The sequence below is a fragment of the Mobula hypostoma genome, chromosome 5 (assembly GCF_963921235.1).
Source record: "Mobula hypostoma chromosome 5, sMobHyp1.1, whole genome shotgun sequence".
NCBI lineage: Eukaryota > Metazoa > Chordata > Chondrichthyes > Myliobatiformes > Myliobatidae > Mobula > Mobula hypostoma.
The window spans coordinates 3236635-3256863 of NC_086101.1; the positions used below are offsets into that span (position 1 = coordinate 3236635).

General features: G+C 48.5%; 1 protein-coding gene across 2 annotated transcripts in view; it reads left to right on the forward strand.

The window, feature by feature from the left end:
* LOC134346500 (butyrophilin subfamily 1 member A1-like) overlaps positions 1-16963 on the forward strand; it is a 47146-nt gene extending 30183 nt beyond the window's left edge. For both annotated transcript variants that reach the window (XM_063047882.1, XM_063047883.1), the window contains exons 7-13: positions 601-627; positions 3236-3262; positions 4697-4723; positions 7126-7152; positions 7403-7429; positions 12327-12353; positions 15054-16963. In XM_063047882.1, coding sequence (XP_062903952.1) covers positions 601-627; positions 3236-3262; positions 4697-4723; positions 7126-7152; positions 7403-7429; positions 12327-12353; positions 15054-15580 — 689 coding nt within the window. In that variant the 3' untranslated portion in view covers positions 15581-16963. The remainder of the gene's footprint in view (positions 1-600; positions 628-3235; positions 3263-4696; positions 4724-7125; positions 7153-7402; positions 7430-12326; positions 12354-15053) is intronic.
* Positions 16964-20229: the final 3266 nt, after the last annotated feature.

The window sequence follows — 20229 nt, forward strand, 5'->3', positions numbered from 1 at the left end:
CAGGTTTAACTGTCCAAAGTGCTTCACTTCATACTCGAGCTACACCCTTTTCTATTAAAGTTCATAGTACATTTACTGTCAAAGTATGTGTACATTACACAACTTCGTCTCCTAACAGACAGCCACGAAACATAGAAACCCAAAACAAAACATTAAAAAAAAGACTGTTGAACACCCAGTGTGCGGAGAGGATAAGAAACAATCATGTGAACAATAACCATGCAAATCGTGTTCAGAACTGAACCCCCCAAAGAGAGATCGAGACACATAGTTGAGTGCAGAGCTGAACTGGCCTGATCCTAGCCTCGGGCCCCAACACCCTGACCGTTTCAACTTGGCCTGACGCCTAAATCGGGTTCAACCACCCTGATAGGTTCCAGGGCCCGGACCCGCTACCTCAATTCGGCCTGCTGCATGAATCATCACCCAGACGTTGGGACCTGACATTTCAACATGCTCTGACGCCATTTCCCCTGAAACGCGGGTGTTCTGAATCTTTGGAAAACTTTGGCGGCTTTGCGCTGGCGGTTGCTGGTGGAAGATGTTAGCAGCTGGAGTGGGTGATATAAACCTTGTATGTTTTCTGTCTCTCCCTTCCAGAGTACACAGATCTGCAGAATAAGCTCGGTAAGTAATGGCAAACCAGTGGGGCTTTTCTGTTCTGCAATGTCTCGCCCACGGCCCAGAGCCCTCTGGGTCACGTGATGCACCTTCCTATCCAGAGGACCACAGACCAGTGTTTCACAATCTTTTTCAGCTCTTTTAAAGCACCTTCATAATCACCAATGCTCCCCTTGGGGCACAGTATGCTTTCCGGCGCCCCCATAGTGTAAAGGCATGTCTACCATACGCCAACATGAGAAAAATGAGTCTGCTTTAATTTTTATTTGTCTGTAAACCTAACTTACACGGTACCTGTGCTCTGTACGGCAGCTTCGATGTCAATGTGATCCTTGAGCTTGATGGTTTTTAGCAAGAGCTGAAATATCTGGTTCAAGTTGTGACAGCAAAAGCTTTAAGTCTCTGACCAGTGGCCAACCTGGACATTGGAAGTTTGGAGAGGAGCGGTCTTCAATCGGGTCCACTGCCTGAGGATGAAAGGCGTGAGTGAATCGCAGCAACATCATAGAGCTTTGACCAGTGACCAAGGCAGACATGGGAACATTGAAGAGGAGGGGACTTCAATCAAGGTCCACTGCCCGTGGATAAAAGGCGGGAGCGGGTCGTAGCAGCATCACAGAGCTCTGACCAGTGACAAATCGACATTTGGGATTGATTAGTAAGAGCAAACTAAAGGAAGGCAGGGGCTAGCAGAGTGGCCATCGTCATCTGAGTGGATAGTCAGAGTGTTGATTTTAAGGCTTCTCTTTATATCTGATCTGCTGGGTAAAGATGCCAGACAGGACAGTGGAATGCTGCTCTTCCTGGATGTGGGAAGGCAGAGAGACCTTCAGTGTCCCTGATGACTCCAACTGCGAGAAGTGCATCCAGCTGCAGCTTCCAACAAACTGCGTTAAGGAGTTGGAGCTGGAACTGGATGAACTCCAGGTCCTTTGGGAGGCTGAAGGGGTAATAGAGAGAACATATAGAGGGGTAGTTACATCCGAGGAGACTGGGTGACAGGAAGGGGAAAGGGGTTAAGGAGCCAGTGCAGAGTACCCCCTGTGGCCATCCCCCTCACAACAGGTCTGTCACTTTGGATACTATTTGGGGAAAGGGGTTGACATAGGAGGGGAAAGTGGTCGGGTCTCTGCCTCTGTGACTCAGTCAGGAAGAGGGAAGAAGAGGTATGCTTCGGTGATAGGGGATTTGTTATTTCAGGGAATGGACGGGAGGTTCTCTGGAAACGAGATTCCTGGATAGTATGGGCTTGTATACTCTGGAATTTAGAAGACTGAGAGGGGATCTTATTGAAACATATAAGATTATTAAGGGATTGGACACGCTGGAGGCAGGAAGCATGTTCCCGCTGATGGGTGAGTCCAGAACCAGAGGCCACAGTTTAAGAATAAGGGGTAGGCCATTTAGAATGGAGCTGAGGAAAAACTTTTTCACCCAGAGAGTGGTGGATATATGGAATGCTCTGCCCCAGAAGGCTGTGGAGGCCAAGTCTCTGGATGCTTTCAAGAAAGAGATGGATAAAGCTCTTAAAGATAGTGGAATCAAAGGTTATGGGGATAAGGCAGGAACTGGATACTGATTGTGGATGATCAGCCATGATCACAGTGAATGGCGGTGCTGGCTCGAAGGGCCGAATGGCCTACTCCTGCACCTGTTGTCCATTTTCTATTGTCCCAGGTGCCAGGGTCCGGGACACCTCAGAACTAGTCGTCGGCATTCAGAAGTGCGAGGGTGAACTGCCAGAGGTTGTGGTCCATGTAGATTCCAGTGACCCAGGTAGGACGAGTGAAGAGGTTCTGCATGGGGAGTTCGATGCAAGTACCCCGAAACCTCATCCTTAATAATAGACTCCAACACTTTCCCAACCACTGAGGTTAGGCTTACTGGCCTATAGTTCCTTTTCTTTTGCCTTCCTCCCTTCTTGAAGAGCGGAGTGACATTTGCAATTTTCCGGTCCTCTGGAACCATGCCAGGATCAAGTGATTCTTGAAAGGTCATGGCCAATTCATCTGCTGTCTCTTCAGGAGCTTCCCTCAGGACTGTGGGATGTAGTTCATCTGGTCCAGATGACTTACCCACCTTGAGACCTTTCAGTTGGCCTAACTCCTTCTCCTTTATAATAGCGATGGCAGAATGCTAGTGTGTTCCACCGTGAAGACAGATGCAAAGTACCCATTAAGTTCATCTGCCATTCTGTTGTCCCCCATTACTACCTCACCAGCATCACTTTCCAGTGGTCGAATATCAACTCCCTTTATATAACTAAAAAACTTCTGGTACCCTGCTTTATGTTATTGGCTAGTCCTCAGATTACATCTTTTCTTTTATTGTAGCTTCTTTTGTTGCCTCTTGTTGGATATTAAAATCTTTTCAGTCATCCAACTTCCCACTCAATTTTGCTGCCTTATGTGCCCTTTCCTTGGCTTTTATGTGGTCCTTAACTTCCGTTGTCAACGTAATCTGGATAATTACACAACAGCCAATCTAAGATATAGGTGTTTGTCAGTTAATCTACTGATCAGCGAGTCCTGGTGAATGATAGATAGTTAACCCACTGACCAGCGAGTCCTGGTGTACGGTAATTTATCTTCTCTCTCTTTTCTCCCCTGTGTAGAACAAGAAAAGATTGGAGTGCAGCAGGGTAAGTGTGTTGGAGTGTTGGCACTGGTTACCACTTTCTGCGCGCTTCATATCTTCCTGAAGGTGGTGGTTAGGAAGACGTGGGGCATGCTTGTGCTTGTTAGTCGAGGCGTTGAGTTTAAATCGTCACGTCATGTTGCAGCTTTATAAAGCTCTAGTTGGGCGACGTCTGGAGTATTGCACACAGTTCTGGGATATTGAGGCTTTGGAGCGAGTGCAGAGGAAGTTCACCGGGGTGCTGTCTGGATTAGAGGGCATGTGCGATTGCTAGAGGCTGGACACACTTGGCTCGTTTTCTCTGGAGCGTCAGAGGGAGATCTGACAGAGGTTTACAAGATTATGAGAGGCACGGAGAGTATCTTTCTCCCAGGGGTGAAATGTCTAACACCAGAGGCCATGTAGTGAAGCTGAGAGGGGGAATTTCAAAGGAGATATCAGGAGCAAGTGCTCTTTTTCTTGCACAGAGAGTGGAGGGTGCCTGGAATGCGCTGTCTGTGGTGGTGAGATGCAGATACATTAGAGACTTGTAAGAGACGTTTAGATAGGCACATGACTGTCTGAAAATGGAGGGATAGGTACATGGATGGGAGAGGTCTGGAGGGTTATGGACTGGATGCAGGTCAATGGGACTAGCGGAATAATGTTTCGGCACAGACTAGAAGGGCCGAATGGCCTGTTTTCTGTGCTGTAGCGTTCTGTAGTTCTATGTAGACACCGTGTAGGTGGAAGGGATTAGTTTAGTTGGCCCTTTAATTTAATTGGTTGACTACAACATTGTGGGTGATCTTCCTGTTCCTGTACTGGTCTGCGTTCGATGTCAGGGACAGGTTTAAGGTCAGCCAGGATCGTGAGGGGATCCGCACGGTTTGCTGGAGCTGGTGGTGTAAGGGAATCGTTCGTGAAGTGCACGGGTCATGGGAACGTGCAAGTGCCAGAGCGTGGTCGTCCGCGTGCTGGGAGGGACGACCACTGGACGTTAGCGCTGAACTCAGAGAAGGCACGGTGAACCCTGGGGCCTGTTCCTGCGTGGTCGGCCGCGTGCTGGGAGGGACGACCACTGGACGTTAGCGCTGAACTCAGAGAAGGCACGGTGAACCCTGGGGCCTGTTCCTGCGCGGTCGTCCGCGTGCTGGGAGGGACGACCACTGGACATTAGCGCTGAACTCAGAGAAGGCACGGTGAACCCTGGGGCCTGTTCCTGCGCGGTCGGCCGCGTGCTGGGAGGGACGACCACTGGACGTTAGCGCTGAACTCAGAGAAGGCACGGTGAACCCTGGGGCCTGTTCCTGCGCGGTCGTCCGCGTGCTGGGAGGGACGACCACTGGACGTTAGCGCTGAACTCAGAGAAGGCACGGTGAACCCTGGGGCCTGTTCCTGCGCGGGCAGCCATGTGCCGCTCCGCTCCGTGAATAATTGGTGTCTCTGTCTCTTTCAGAGAAGAACAACTTGCTGGAACAGATGGGTGAGTGGCGGTCCTGGGACAGACCCGGCGACGGCAGTGCAGGGGGTGGGGAGAGGACAGGAAGGGAGGGCTGGGCTGGATGCTCTCTGCTCAAGCCGCTGGGCTGTCGTTTCACAACGGCTCCGAGCACAGCCGGCGAAGTCTGAGGGAGAGTCAACGACAGCTACCCCAGGGAGGGCATCTGCGTCCTACGTTGCATGAAACTCTGTTCAGGATGCACACAGAGGATCTTTAGGATGTGTTCCCTGGTTCAAGTCTCACTTACCAGCTGAAGCAACTGTCCTGCCTCTTTCATAATGTTATGTTTCTATAAGGTCCCCTCTCATTCTTCTGAATTCTGGTGAATTCAGTCTCTCCTCATAGGCTAAACCCCTCGTAAGACACAGCTTATCACGTCTGCTCTGCCATTCCGGCATAGCTGATTTACTATCCCTCTCCACCCATTCTCTGCCTTCTCCCTGTAACCTTTGGTGCCCTGTCTGATCAAGAACCTATCAACCTTGGCATTAAATGCATTCAACGACTTGGCCTCTACAGCCGTCTGTGGCAATGAATTCCACAGATTCTCCACCCGCTGGACAAAGGAATTCCTCCTCATCTCTGAGCTAAACGGACTGTGCCCTCTGGTCTTGGACCCCCCCCCCCACTATGGAAAACAGCTTCTCCACATCCACTCTATCCAGGCCTTTCAACACTCAGCAGGTTTCAGTGAGGTCCCCCCACCCCCACCCCGCCATTCTTGTAAACTCTGGTGAGTACAGGCACAGAGCTATCCAACACTTCTCAGGCACTAACGCTTCTATTCACGGAATCGTCCTTGTGAAGCTCCTCTCCAAAGTCACTACATCCCTGTCCAGTTAACTACCCGCAGTACTCCGGCTGTGGCCTGACCACTGCCCTGTCCAGTTAACTACCCGCAGTACTCCGGCTGTGGCCTGACCACTGCCCTGTCCAACTGCAGCATAACCTCCCTGCTCTTAAATTCAGTCCCTCTTCCAATTAAAGCCAATCTTCCAATTGCCTTCTTGAACGTTTGCAGGATCGGGGTGGGACCAGCGCAGGATGGGATGGAATGATAGAAAACTGCATCTCAGTAACAGACCCTGCAGTCCGTCAAATCAGTGACAGAATATTACTCTGCATAGTCCCGTCAACATGCACCTGGCCCCTAGCCCTCATACCCTTTATGTCCATGTACCTATCCCAATTACTCTCAGGTGGTGAAACGGTTTAATGTTGAGGCTTTTATAAGTCACTGATAAGGCCCCATTTGGAGTATTTTGAGCAGTTATGGGCTCCTTATCTAAGGAAGGATGTGCTGACATTGGAGAGGGTTCAGGGGAAGTTCACGAGAATGATTCAGGGTTACCATATGAGCACTAATTGATGGCTCTGGGCCTGAATTCAGAAGAAACCTGTCCAATGTTGAAAAGCTTCAATAGAGTGGCTGTGGAGAGGATGTTTCCTGTAGTGGGGGGGGGAGTCCAGGACCAGAGGGCACAGCCTCAGAATAGAGGGACGTCCAATTAGAACAAAGCTGAGTAGGAATTTCTTGAGCCTGAGAATGGTGAATCTGTGGGATTGGTTGCCCCAGGTGGCTGTGGAGGTCAAGTCACTGGTATATTTGGGGCAGAGGTTGATAGATTCTTGGTTAGTCAGGGCATGAAGGGATATGGGGAGAAGGCAGAGGGAATGGATCAGCCATGATGAAACGGTGAAGCAGACCTGATAGGCCAATGGCCTAATTCTGCCCCTGTATCATATGGTCGTATGGTCTAACTCTAACCTGTGTCCAACCCTGGTGCTGGCAGCTGGCTTCACAATCTCACCACCCTCTGACTGAAGCTGTTCACCCTCATCTTCCCTTTGAACTTTTCACCTTTCACCCTTAACCCATGACCTCTAGTTCCAGTCTCACCCACCCTCAGTGGGAAAAGGGCAGCCGTGACGGTGTTGAATGCTAGGACAGGTTCAAGGGGCCGAATGGCCCACTCATCCTGTTCTCCGGTGGCAGTGATACAACATAATAGAGATGGCACCCCACACCCGGAGAGAAGCATGCTCACCAGCCCGTCCAACCTTGGGGGGGTGATAGGTGTTGGTACTGGGACAAGGTTCGGGTTAGAATTCCCTGAGAATCTTGCAGGAGGGTGGGGGGGGGTGGTCTGTAATGGCCATGGGAGCAGAAACTTGGTTTTGGGTTTTAATCACACACACAGACCCCGAGATGCAGAGGCAGACCCTCTCGGAAGAACTTGGCAAGTTAGGTGGCATATCCTCTCCATGGACGCTGCCTGACCTGCTGAGTTCCTCCAGCGTTTTGTCCAGATTTCCAGCATCTGCCGAGTCTCCTGTATTTTTGATGTGGAGTTTAATATGCTGTGTGTCCTTTCTTCTTTCAGAAAAACAAAAGCTGGTTGCAAAATCAGGTACGAGTCACCCTGGCCCCAAACCTTTGTGTATTTGGCGGTGGTGTGTACCCCGCTACAGGGGGAGTAGTGTGGCCTACTGAGACAGCAGTATGCGATGAGGTTGAGGGAGCGTGTGTGGTGGGGCAAGGGGACGGGGGGTGGTGGCACGGTGGCTGGGAGATTACCTGAAGTGAGTTCATAGTCAACACTGGCAGAGGAACACCGATCAGACTCTAATGCAATATCACGATCTCTCCTTCTCTTTCAGAGTACGATGCGCTCCTCCACACCATAGGTAAGCTGCTTTTGGAAACCATAGAACGGCACAGGCCCTTCGGCCCAGAATGTTGTGCCTAGCTCAACTCTAACCTAGTCCAAGACAATCTAACCCTTCCCTCCCACATAGCCCTCCATTTCTCTCTCATCCACGTGCCTTTCTAAGTCTCTTAAATGTCCCAGAGGTCCCCTTTATACTTTCACTTGAAAATCATGCCCCGCTGTATTGCCCACTTCTGCCCTGGGGAAAAGTTTCTGTCCGTCCGCTTGACCTGTGTGCTTGTTTATAAAGGTTATCTTCTTAAGGACCACTTTCGTGGAATGATGGTCTGAGTGTCTGTTCTGCGGCCCTGCCACTCACCACGCAAGTCCTGTCCTGCTTGATCCTCGCAAAGTGCAACACCTCACACTTGTCTGCATTTAAGTTCCATCTGCAAGTTTTTGTCTGTTTGCAGGGATTTTTTTTCTCTCTCAAGTCGAGGAGCATATTCTGTCTCAGTAGCCTCCAACCTGACAGCGTGAACATTGATTTCTGTAACTTCCTTAAGGCATAGGAGCAGAATCAGGCCATTCAGCCCATCGAGTATGCTCCCTCATTTCATCATGGCTGATCCTGGATCCCATTCAACCTCACACACCTGCCCCCTCACCGCATCCCTTGATGCCCCGGCCAATCAGGAATCTATCGACTTTCACGTTAAATATACCCACAGACTTGGCCTCCACACAGTCTGGTAGAGCATGCCATAGATTCACCACTCTTTGGCTAAAAACATTACTCCTTAGCTCTGTTCTAAAAGGTCACCTCTGAAGTTTGAGGCTGTGCTCTCTGGTTTCGGATACCCCCACCAGAGGAGACATCCTCTCCACATCCACCCTATCTAGTCCTTTCAACGTTCAGTTGCTTTCAATGAGATCTCCACGCATGCTTCTGAATTCCAGTGAGTACAGGCCCAAGGCTGCCAAATGCTCCTCCCCTTATTCCTGGAATCGTCCTTGTGAACCTCCTCTGGCCTCTCTCCAATGACAACACACCTATTCTGAGATAAGGGGCCCAAAACTGTTGACAATACACCAAGTGTAACCTGACTAGTGTCATATAAAGCCTCAGCTTAATCTCCTTGCTTTTATATTTTATTCCTCTTGAAATTAATGCCAACAATGCATTTGCCGTCTTAACCACAGACTCAACCTGTGAATTAACCCTCTGGGAGTCTTGCACAAGGACTCCCAAGTCCCTCTGCACCTCTGATGTTTGAACCGTCTCCCCACTTCGATAATAGTCCACATTATTGTTCCTTTAACCAAAATGCATTATCATACATTTCCCAACACTATATTCCATCTGCCACTTTTTTGCCCATTCTTCCAATTTGTCTGTCCTTCTGAAATTGCATTACCTTCTCAGCACTACCTACCCCTCTTTGTATCATGTCTTAATAATAGACTCCAACACTTTCCCGACCACTGAGGTAAGACTAACTGGCCTATAATTTTCTTTCTTTTGTCTTCCTTCCTCCTTAAAGAGTTGAGTGACATTTGCAATCTTCCAGTCCTCTGGGACCGTACTAGAATCAAATGATTCTTGAAAGATCATGACCAGTTCATCCGTTATCTCTTCAGCAACCTCTCTCAGTCTGGGATGTAGTCCATCTGGTCCAGGTGACTTATCCAACTTCAGACATTTCAGTTTGCCTGGCACATTTTCTTTTGTAATGGCAATGACACTCACTCCTGCTTCCTGACACTCACTGATCTCTGTCACACTGCTAGTGTCTTCCACAGTGAAGACAGATGCAAAATACTCACTAAGTTCATCTGCCATTTCTTTGTCGCCCATAACTACCTCACCAGCATCATTTTCCAGTGGTCCAATATCAACTCTCACCTCCCTTTTACTCTTCATATAACTGAAAAACTTTCAGCATCCTGCTTTATATTACTGGCTAGTCTGCCCTCATATTACATCTTTTCCCTCATTATAGCTTTTTTAGTTGCCTTTTGTTGGATTTTAAAAACTTCCCAATCATCCAACTTCCCATTCATTTCTACTACCTTGTATGCCCTTTCCTTGGCTTTTATACAGTCCTTAACTTCCCTTGTCAGCCATGGTTGCTTACCTCTGCCATTTGAGAACAACTTCTTCTGTGGGTTATAACCATCCTGCGCCTTGTGAACTATTCCCAGAAACTTCAGCCATCTCTGCTCTGCCATTATCCCTGCCAGTATCCTCCTCCAATCCACCTGGGCAAGCTCCTCTCTCGTGCCTCTGGAATTCCCTTTATTCCATTGTGATATTGATATATGTGAGTTATGCTTCTCCCTCTCAAATTGCCACATCAATTCAATCATATCATGATCACTACCTCCTAAGGGTTCCTTTACATTGAGCTCCCTAATTAGATCTGGGTTGTTACAGAACACCCAGTGTAGGAGAGTCTTTCCCCTCGTAGGCTCAAGCACAAGCTGCTCTAAAAAGCCATCCACTAGCCATTCAACAAACTCCCCCCCCTCGCGATCCGACATCAGCTTGATTTTCCCAATCCTCTTGCATGTTGAAGTCCCCCATTACAACTGTGACATTACCCTTACCACATGCCTTTTCCAGCTCCCTTTGCAAACTCAACCCCAATTCTTAGCTTCTATTTGGTGGTCTATATATGACACCCATAATGGTTTCTTTTTTACCCTTGCAATTTCTTCACTCCACCCACAGAGATTCGACATTCTCTGACCCTCTGTCACCTCTTTCTAATGATGTTATTTCCTCTTGCCGACAGAGCCACACCGCCACCTACGCCTTCCTGCCTACCCTGTCGATATAAAGTAAATCCTTCGATGTTAAACCCCAACTGTGTCCTTTCAGCCACAGCTCAGTGATGCTCACAATGTCACACCGACCAATCTCTAATTGTGTCTTGAGTTCGTCCACCTTATTCTGTATGCTACCAACCTTATTCCAAACTTCCAGTTATTTCTCCCCTTCTTTCTTTCTCTCTTTTTCGATTCCCCATTTTGACTTCCCTCTTGCCCCCTTCTCTTCTCACCAGCCCAACCCTCCCTCTGGTTCCCCTCCTCCTTCCCTTTCTCCCATCGTCCACTCTCTTTTGTCAGGTTCCTCCTTCCACCTGTCACCCTTCACCTCTTCCACCTATCACCTCCCAAATTCTTACTTCATCCTCTCCCCTCCCCCACCCACCTTCCACCTCACCTGGCCTCACCTATCTCCTGCCGGCTCGTCGTCCTCCTCCTCTTCCCCTGCCACCTTATCCTGGCTTTTGCCCCCTTTCTGTGCAGTCCTGATGAAAGGTCTTGACCCGAAACATCGACGGTGTATTCCTCTCCGTGGTTGCTGCCTGACCTGCTGAGTTGCTCCAGCATTTCGTCTGTGTTGCTCTTTCTCCACTGTAAATGTGCTTGTAAGACCACCAGCACTGCCTTGTGGAGGTCTTTGGTTCATTCTTCACTCCACTCGGCCTTTGAGACGCCTGGTCCCAGTATCTGCTGTGGGTAGGCCCTGCCCAATAGGGTTGCGGTTGTCGAAACCAGCAGGGAGTGGGATGGGGCTGCAAATACCGGAAACTAGAATTAAAATTGATCAACAACGCCAAAGATTGAAAGATTAGATATATTTGTCCTTCGTACTTCAAGACACAGTGAAATGCATCGTTTTATGAAGATGATCAACAGGGTCCAAGTTGTACCAGCGACCCAGGTCCAATTTGTACCGCTCTCGGCATTCTCGTGACCACTTTGGTTTCCTCCCACGGTCCAAAGTCGTACCGGTTGGTAGGTGAATTGTTCACTGGGTGTAATTGGGCAGTGCGGACCCGTTACCATGGTGAGTTGTTCACTGGGTGTAATTGGGCAGTGCGGACCCGTTACCATGGTGAATTGTTCACTGGGTGTAATTGGGCAGTGTGGGCCCGTTACCATGGTGAATTGTTCACTGGGTGTAATTGGGCAGTGCGGACCCGTTACCATGGTGAATTGTTCACTGGGTGTAATTGGGCAGTGTGGGCCCGTTACCATGGTGAGTTGTTCCCTGGGTGTAATTGGGCAGTGTGGTCTCATTGGGCCAGACCCGTTACCATGGTGAATTGTTCACTGGGTGTAATTGGGCAGTGTGGGCCCGTTACCATGGTGAGTTGTTCACTGGGTGTAATTGGGCAGTGTGGTCTCATTGGGCCAGACCTGTTACCATGGTGAATTGTTCACTGGGTGTAATTGGGCAGTGCGGACCCGTTACCATGGTGAGTTGTTCACTGGGTGTAATTGGGCAGTGCGGACCCGTTACCATGGTGAGTTGTTCACTGGGTGTAATTGGGCAGTGTGGGCCCGTTACCATGGTGAGTTGTTCACTGGGTGTAATTGGGCAGTGCGGACCCGTTACCATGGTGAGTTGTTCACTGGGTGTAATTGGGCAGTGTGGTCTCATTGGGCCAGACCCGTTACCATGGTGAATTGTTCACTGGGTGTGATTGGACAGTGTGGGCTTATTGGGCCGTCTGCTCTGTTGCTGTGCTGTATCTCTAAATAAATATCTTTCATCTATTAATATAATTGAGGCCACGTCATTGAGTATATTTAAAGTGGATATTGGTAGGTACTTAGGGCGTCAAAGATTAGAGGAAGAAGGGAGGAGAACGCGTTTGAGAGGGATAAGTCAGCCTCGATGGGCCAGTTGGCCAAATCTGCTGCTATGTCATGTGACCTTAAATAAAGGACTGTGCTGGGTAAGTGTTGCCACATCACCATTGCCTGCCCTCATTTACTACCATAACCTGTACGTCTTTGGAACTGACTGGGGGTCCAGCAGAACTGGATGGGCCGAGTGGCTGTTCTGTATTCTGTTGACATTAATATTGTTTTTTCCCTCTCTCTCCTCTATCCCCCACCCCCACCGTCTCTTCCAGAGTGGGAAAAGATGTTGCGATGTGCAGGTAGGCCTGGTGCTGTCGGGGTGTGTTGTGGGGGTGGGGTGGTCAATTGAAGGGCCTGATAACCCCCCCCCACAGGAACTGAAGCACGATAAGCAGGGAGAGGGAGGTGGGAGGGGTGACGTGCTGTGGAAACCCAAGGGTGAGAAGCTCTCTTTAAGGCAAGGCAGTGGGGGAAGGCATCATTGGCGAAAAGCAGGATGGGGGGATTGTGTGACAGTGGAGATTCCCAGGAACGGTGTAGAATGCAGTTAATTTGGGGGATGGGGGGGTGATTCTGAGTGGTGGGGAGTGACTTGGAGCGAGGCATCAATCGGGAGAGCAGATCCTAGTCTGGCGTCTCGGGTGGGGGGGTGGATACATATCGGGAACGTGACGTCCCTTCTGATGAAGCTGTCGTTCTCGAGGTTGGGAGAGCCGCCGTTCAGAAGCGATGGTCAGGATCTAACTTCCCGCTGGGAGGGGTGGGATTAGGCGCTAATGTTTCACTGGGAGAGTTTGGGGGGGGGTGGGGGTTGGGATTTGTGGTAATTAAACCTTGTTTCTCACTAACATCCAAAGTGATTCCCATTAAGTGAATCTGGGTTTTAGGAAAGTGAGTCAGGGTTCTGCTGCACCTGGGTCTTCTGAACAAGATCAGAGCCCGTGGTATTACAGGAGAGATTGTAGCACGGATAAAGCGGTGGCTGATTAGCAGGAGGCAAAGAGTGGGAATAACGGGAGCTTTTTCTGACTGGCTGCCGGTGATTAGTGGTGTTCCACAGGGATCTGTGTTGGGATGGATTCTTTTGACGTTGCATGGCAATGATTTGGATGGTGGGGTTGATGGCTTTGCAGATGATCTGAAGATGGGTGGAGGGGCAGGTAGTTTTGAGGAAGTAGAGAGGCTACAGAAGGAATTAGGTTAGGAGAATGGGCAAAGAAATGGTAGGTGGAATGCAGTGTTGGGAAATGTGTGGTCATACACTTTGGTGGAAGAAATGAAAGTGTTGACTATTTCCTAAATGGAGAGAAGGTAGAAAAAACAGGCAAAAGGGAGCTGGGAGTCCTTGTGCAGGATTTCCGAAGGGTTAATTTGCAGTTTGAGTCTGTGGTGAGGAACACGCATGGAATGTTAGCATTCATTTGGGAGGACCAGGATATAAAAGCAAGGATACAATGCTGAGCCTTTACAAGGCATTTTTCACGTCACACTTAGAGTATGGTGAGCAGATATGGGCCCCTGATCGGGGAAAGGATGTGCTGACATCGGAGAGCGACCGGAGGAGCTGCATGGGAATAATCCTTGGAATGAAAGGGTTAATGGATCAGGGGCGTTTGATGGCTCTGATCCTGTACTCGCTCTAGTTTAGAAGAATTGGGGGGGGGGCGGGTATCGAAGGCCTAGATAGAGTAGATGTGGTGAGGATATTTCCCATGGTAGTTGAGTCTTGGACCAGGGTGCACAACCTCATAACAGAGGGACATACATTTAGAACTAGGGTGAAGAGAAATTCCTTTAGCCAGATGAGGAGAATTTGTGGAAACCAAGTCACTGGGTGTACTTAGAGCAGAGGTTGATAGGTAGCTGATTAGTAAGGACATGAACGGTTGTGGGGAGAAGGCAAGAGAATGGGTTTGGGAGGAATGGTAAATCAGCCTTGATGGAATGGGAGAGCAAAACTCGATGCGCCAAATATCCTGTTCCTGCTCCTACGTCCTCTAGTCATGTGAAGCTGAAATGTTGCTGAGCCTTCTTGGCTACAGTATGATACAAGCACAAGTATACCCCGTTACAGAACACTTACACACTGACAGACGATTGTACAAACACGAGTATACCCCGTTACAGAAAGTTTACAGACTGACGGGCAATTATACAAACACAAGCATATTCCATGACTGAAAGCTTATAGACTTATGTGATTGTACAAACACAAGGATAGCGTGTAACTAGAAGTTTACAGACTGACATGCAATTGTACACACAGCAGTAGTCCATGTGACAAAGTTTACAAACTGACAAGTGATTGTACAAAAATGTACACTCCTGTACAACCAGACAGGCGATTGTAAAGACACGTATTCTGCATGACCTAAGGCTTGTTTACAGACAATTATACAAACACCAGTATGAACTGTGACAATGTTTACAGTCTGATAGGCGTTGTACAAACACGAGTATACACCATGACAGAAAGTTTACAGACAGACAGGCAATTGTGCAAACTCAAGTTTACCCTGTGACTGAAAGCGTACTGACTGACAGGTGATTGTACAAACTCCAGTATGCCCTGTGACAGAAAGTTTACACACTGACAGGCAATTTTTCAAATGTGAGCAAGTGTAAAAGAAGCTTAAATTGCAAAAAAAAACACAAGAAAGCCCCAGCTTTGGCCACATCTGGAGTGTTGCACACAGTTTTGGTTGCTTTATTATAGGAAGAATGTTGAGGTTTTGCAGTGGGTGCGAAAGAGATTCACCAGGATGCTGCCTGGTTTAGAGAGCATGTGCTGTCACGATAGGCTCGTGGGCTATTTTCACCGGAGTGGCGGATGCTGAGGGGAGATCTGATTGAGGTTAATTAGATTATGAGAAGCACAGACGGTATTCTTTTTCCTGGGGTAGTAATGTCTGACACAAGAGGGCATGTGCTTAAGGTGGGAGGAGGATGTGAGAGGCCCCAGATTCCTGCCACCCACTCTGACAGCTCTCCACTTACAGTCACAGTCCGCCTGGACCCCGAGACTGCCAATGGAAACCTGGAGGTGTTTGAGGATGGGACAGCTGTCCGAGACGCGGGCGGCTGGCGCAATGTCACTGAGAATGACAGGAGGTTCGATCGGTACCCATTCCTGCTGGGCACGCAGGCCTTCGAGGCGGGTAAACACTACTGGGAGGTGTCGGTGGTCGAGTGCCCCAACTGGGACCTGGGGGTGGCCAGGAACTCGGTAGATCGCAAGGGCAGGGTCACCCTGCGCCCGGAGGAAGGCTACTGGTGCATCAGCCATTGCTGGGACAGGTATGAAGTGAAGGGCTTGGAAAACAAAGACTTGAACCTGGAGGACAAGGTCGCCATCATCGGCATCTTCCTGAACTACGACGAGGGTATCGTCTCCTTCCACGACGCTGTCCGGAAACAGAAGCTACACTCCTTCGCCGCCACGTTTGTCGAACCCATCTACCCCTTCTTCTGCCCCTGGAGATGCCCGGAGCCATTGCGAATCACCCCTGTCCAATTGGAGGAATGAGTTCTCCCGACCCCATGGATAATCCGGGAGGCTTTTTGTTTCTCTGTGGATAACTGGGACCTGAGGGGACTCCTGTGTGTCTGGGGTGAGGGGATGTTTCAGTGTGACAGGGGTGACCGCCTGTTGTGAATTGTTCACCACCCCTGCCCTTGTTTTAGGCGGGTTTAACCCTGTGCTGTTTAGGAGAAGTAGCCAGCGGTGCTGAAAGCATTTGATGGGCTGACTGGCCTTTTCTTGAATGTAAATAGCTTTCTGGTTAGTAATTATGCCAGAATGCCTAATGAGGTTTGATGTCCACAATTGCCTCTGAAGGGTGTCTGTCTGCAATCCAGGTTTCTCTTTACCACCAGCCCCCCCATCTCAGGTCAGATCAACTTCATTTGCTTATCAAATGGACGTTGAATTTGTACGAGTGGATATGAAATGGATGTTTCTTCCTGTGAGGGAGTCTGGGACCAGACGGCACAGCATCAGAATCGGGGGACATCTGTTTAGAGCGAGGAGGGATTTCTCAATCCAGACGGTGGGGAATGTGTGGAATTCATCGCCACAGACGGCTGGGTGCACTTAAAGCTGAGTTTGGAGGGTTGGGTTGGGTTGAAAGGTTGTGGGGTTAAGAGGGATGAAATGGTGGAGCAGTCCAGTCTCGATGGGCCGAGTGGCCGAACTCTGCTCCTGTATCTCCTGGTTTTATGGAAATGCACCTTTTGTGTTAACAACCGGCACAACCATAGGCTGTGCCGGAGACGGCCCGCAAACGTTGCCACGCATTTCAGCGCCAACACCACAGGACCACGATGCTTCGCACAACAACACAGAGGACGACAAAACAGCAGAACAAGGAACAAAACAAGACCTGCTCCTCCAGCCCCAGCGCGGGCCGCCCCCGGCCCCCGGCCCCTGGCACGGACCGTCTCCGACCTCCGGCCCCACTTGCACTGGCAGATTCTCAGCCAGTCTCATTGCATGTTTTCTAGGAAGTTGGCCTGCTGACCCGTGCCCTCCTGGCAGCTCGTCAGGGGATGTACAACAAACTGAAACCATTTGTACATTTTTTATATTTGCGATACCAGGCCACAAAGCATGTGCGAGGAAACGTTATGAGTCAGCTGCACCTTTCCTCATCCCTGTCTGGCCCATTGTTGGAACTTGAATGCACATGAAGTCATTCCATAAGGAACCCCCTTCGAGTATTGCTGTCTCCTGCCACTCCTCGATGGGACCATCTTGTTGCAGAGAAACAAGCCCAGGGCTCCCACTGATTCACCGATATTGGTGCATTCTAATGATTTTATATGTTCATATGAGGAAAATATGCACTGTTTAATAGCCAAATGTGACTTAAAATGTTATGATGTTATTGACTTTATATAAATAATTTATCACTATACTCACGTGAGGAAAATGTGCACTGTGTGCTTATATGACGTTTGTGAGAATAAACCCTTTTATAAATGAAATTGAGTGTATTAGCCACTTATAAGTGACTTACAGTTGACTTATCACCTATATTCTGGTCATGATTAACACTCCCCCCCTCCGGTCAGAGAATATTGTCAATATTAAACCGGTCCGAGGTGCAGAAAAGGTGGGGACCCCTGTTTTATAATGTACTCTGTTTTAACTGGTTCAGTTTTTATAAGCAAGTCAATTTTATCACCAAAATACACATCACTACATAGTGACAAAATACCCCATTGAAACAACATGAATTAGATGGCTTCTCATGTGAAACGTCATTTTATGGCACCAATTTAAATAATCTATAAATTACAGTAAGAAATATATACAAATTTAATTTTGTACATGTTAAAAATTAAAAATTATGCAGTATTAAATGTTATAAAGATAAATTAAATAGTGAGGTAGTGTTCATGGGCTCATTGTCCGTTCAGAGATCTGACGGTGGAGGGGAAGAAGCTGCTACTGGAACATTGAGTGTGTGTCTTCAGGCTCCTGTACCTCCTCCTGGATGGTAGTGAGGCAAGAGCATGCCCTGGGTGCCAGGTGCTGCCTTTTTGAGGTAGGGGATTTTGAAGGTGTACCACTGGACTATAGTTGCTTGTTGTGCCTTCTTTGTAGGTTGGGCCCACAATGGATCTTTAGAGACGCCACAGGAACCTAAAACTGCTCACTCTGACCCCCTCAATGAGGACTGGTGTGTGTTCCCTCGATTTTCCTCTTCCTGAAATCCACAATCCGCCCCTTGGTCTTTACTGACATCGCGTGCGAGGTTGTTGTTGCCACACCACTCAACCAGCTGGTCCATCTCACCGCTGTACGCCCCCCTGAAACTCTTCGCAATGTAGTCGCTAAATACACAAAATCATTATGAGAGCCACACCGTCACTTTACTGTACCGAATGGGATCTGAAGCAGGAGACTGCAAAGAAAAGTCAATTACCTAAACGTGCAGAGGGCAGGAGAGTGGACAGTCCTGTATTTACGTTTGAGAGCGTTTGGATTTTAGTGCAGGAGCGCCCTCGTGTGGCAGTGTCCACAAACGAAGTTATCGCCCAGGATAATATCGCCGTTGTAACTCGGAACTTTGTGTGATCAGAGCCGGCTCTGTTATTATTCCTCGCTTGGTGACGATCATTGGGCGGGAACAGCCAAACTCCATCTGCCTGAATAAACAAAATTCAGATGCAACACTTAGAATTCAGTACCGCGCTTGGACAGATAGGTAGAATGACAGGATGGATTACAGACAACGAGTTGAACCCTTATTCTATACTGTAATAGTGATACATGGACAGTTAATTGGGCTGAATTAACTACAAGCTTACTAAAGTGTTGAGTTGATTTCAAGGTGGTTTCCAGCTGTCTGTTGTGACTCTTTCCAAGTCTAGTTAGCTGATTGTATAGTCTTACCTACACCTTGAGAGGTGTTTTCTTTTCACTCCCTGTTTCTCTCTTCCATTCCCCATTCTGGTTACCCTCTCACCCCTTCTCCCCACCTGACCATCACCTCCCTCTGGTCCCCTCCTCCTTCCCTTTCTCACATGGTTCACTCTCCTCTCCTGTCAGATTCCTTCCTTCCTTCTCCAGCTGGTTACCTCTTCCACTTACCCCCTCCCAGCTTCTTAATTCACCCCCCCCACTTTCCCCCTCACATATCACCTGTCAGCTTGTACTTCTCTCTCCCCCCCCCCCCAACTTCTCTTTCTGGCTTCTGCCCCATTCCTTTCCAGTCCTGATGAAGGGTCTCGGCCTGAAAGTTAAGCGCATCATTAAAAAAAGATTTAGCAAGTTAGGGGGCATCTAAGCAGGGAAACATAGACTGTTTATTCTCCTCCATAGATGTTGGCTGACCTGCTGAGTTCCTCCAGAATTTTGTACATGTTACTCAAGATTTCCAACATCTGCAGAACCTCTTGTGCTTATGAACATTCAGGTGTGCCTGTGGCTGATATCTCCCCCCAGCTCCCTGCCTATTGTCTGCAGACCACAACTTCACCCTGATCTAATTTCATTACTTGCAAATTCAGATTCCCTGAAGCACACAAGCCTCCAAACCATGACAATTCAATGAGATCACCCCTCATTCTACTAAATTTCAGTGAGTACAGAACCAGAGCCATCAAATGTTCCTCATATGATAACCCTTTCATTCCTGGAATCATCCTTGTGATCCTCCTCTGGACCCTCTCCAATGCCAGCACATCTTTTCTAAGATGAGGGGCCCATAACTGTTCACAATACTCAAGGTGAGGTCTCACCAGTGCCTTCTAAAGCCTCAGCATCACATCTCTGCTCTTGTATTCTAGACCTCTTGAAATGAATGCTAACATGGCATTTGCCTTCCTCACCATCGACTCTACCTGCAAGTTAACCTTCAGGGTGTTCTGCACAAGGACTCCCAAGTCTCTCTGCATCCCAGATTTTCTCCCCATTTGGAAAATAGTCTGCACATTTATTTCTACCACCAAAGTGCATGACCATGCATTTCCCAACATAGTATTTCATTTGCCACTTTCTTACCTATCCTCCTAATCTGTCTAAATCCTTCTTCTTCCTACCTGATTCCTCATCACTACCTGTCCCTCCACCAACCTTTGTATCATCTGCAAACTGGGCAACAAAGCCATCAATTTCATCATCTAAATCATTGATATACAGCATAAAAAGAAGTGAACCCAACACTGACTCCTGTGGAACACCACTAGTCACTGGCAGCCAACCAGAAAAGGATCCTTTTATTCTCACTCACTGCCTCCTACCAATCAGCCAGTAACTTTCCTGTAATGCCATGGGCTCTTAACTTGGTAAGCAGTCTCAATGTGTGACACCTTGCCAAAGGTCTTCTGATAGTCCAAGTATACAACATCCACTGCAACCCCTTTATCCTATGTGTAATCTCTTCAAGGAATTCCAACCAGTTCTTCAGCCAAGATTTTCCCTTAAGGAAACCATGCTGACTTTGTCTGATACTGTCCTGTATCATCAAGTACTCTATAACTTCATCCTTAACAATTGACCCCAACATCTTCCCAACCACTGAGGTCAGGCTAACTGGTCTATAATTTCCTTTCTGCTGCCTTCCTCCTTTCTTAAAGAGTGAAGTGCTATTTGCAATTTTCCTGCCCTCTGGTACCATGCCCGAGTCCAATGATATTTGAAAGATCATTACCAATTCCTCCACAATC